The following is a 1,183-nucleotide window of genomic DNA, read 5'->3' as shown; positions in this document are numbered from 1 at the left end:
TTGCCCAGTGATTATTGTTACATAAGATCAATCGTTCACTTCCACACAGTCATCAATTTTCTTCAGCTTACCATTATTAGGATGTGTTGAAGGTTCTGTCATCCCCAGAGCTCCCTCAAATTCTTCCTGGAGCCGATAGGCTCTCTGTAGCAGGGACTCCAGCTTTCTGATGAATTCTACACTGATTATATCCTAATAAAAAAACAGTAAAAATGATTATTAGAATACTAGGTTATGTGAGCAAGGAATCACAGTCCAAACATGAACATACTGCTTACGTTCAGCAGTGCAGACACAATATTCTCCGTTTTGCTCAATTTCGGCAACAAAAACAACTCTGTCACACGTCATGTTTTGTTACTAAATGAATAAATACGAAATTAGGAAAATATCCCCCATCCCTACTGAGAACCAAAGTGGTTGGAGAGTAATACCTCCATGCTTTCTTCTGCAATGGCATCTCCAGCTCCCAGTTTCACAGACGCATAGTTCTCATCATCTTCTGTTTGCCTGCTGCGGAACGTTAGAGCCTGTTCCCAGCGCCGCAGGGCTTCCTCAAACAACTCCATTCCTGTGGAAAAGACAGCTACTATCATGTGGAGCAAATGAATACCTAAACGACATTTATGACTGTGAACATACACGATCAGTATCTTGTAATATCCTTTCATCAAATGTGTTTACATAAATGATGCTTAAAGCGAACACAGTGATTAACATATGACAAGCCACTTCGATTTAGGACATGAGAATTAGGAATGATGTTTTTACCCATCAGGTAGAGGTTCTCTGGAGTGGTAACGGGGATGTTGAGCAGGCTACAGATTTCGCCGTCGTCTCCTGCTCCATCCCAACAACTGGAGTCGTTAGCGCAGGTGGAGCTACTGGAGGAGTGCCTGCTCCTCATCTGAGAAAAGATGTGACATTTGACAAGATTTCACAGATATATTATATAACTATCCGAAGATGATGATGATAAATCAGGTTGCTTACGGAGGCCAGGCTAGGCAGGGAGCTGGAAAGCTTGCTGAACAGACTACCATTGGACACCACATTACACGTGTAGCAGTTCTTTGAGTTTAAAAGCAGATTTAGACACTCAGACTCTGGGGGACAAAAACAAAAAAAGCCATTATACAAAGACAAATAAATGTATATCTATCTATTTCTATATATATCTATA

At 41.0% G+C, this 1,183-nt stretch overlaps 1 protein-coding gene across 1 annotated transcript in view; it reads right to left on the bottom strand.

Annotated features, from left to right (window-relative positions):
* The window catches only part of LOC122360757 (mitoguardin 1-like), a 10,496-nt gene that overhangs the window by 5,901 nt on the left and 3,412 nt on the right, over window positions 1–1,183 (bottom strand). Inside the window, exons 6-9 of the mRNA XM_043261606.1 lie at window positions 994–1,125; window positions 772–907; window positions 435–571; window positions 72–192 (exon numbers count right to left, since the gene is read on the bottom strand). Coding sequence (XP_043117541.1) covers window positions 72–192; window positions 435–571; window positions 772–907; window positions 994–1,125 — 526 coding nt within the window. The remainder of the gene's footprint in view (window positions 1–71; window positions 193–434; window positions 572–771; window positions 908–993; window positions 1,126–1,183) is intronic.

The sequence above is a fragment of the Puntigrus tetrazona genome, chromosome 2 (assembly GCF_018831695.1).
Source record: "Puntigrus tetrazona isolate hp1 chromosome 2, ASM1883169v1, whole genome shotgun sequence".
In the NCBI taxonomy this organism is placed as follows: domain Eukaryota; kingdom Metazoa; phylum Chordata; class Actinopteri; order Cypriniformes; family Cyprinidae; genus Puntigrus; species Puntigrus tetrazona.
The sequence above is the reverse complement of the archived record's forward strand: the minus strand, read 5'-3'. Positions and strand labels throughout refer to the sequence as shown.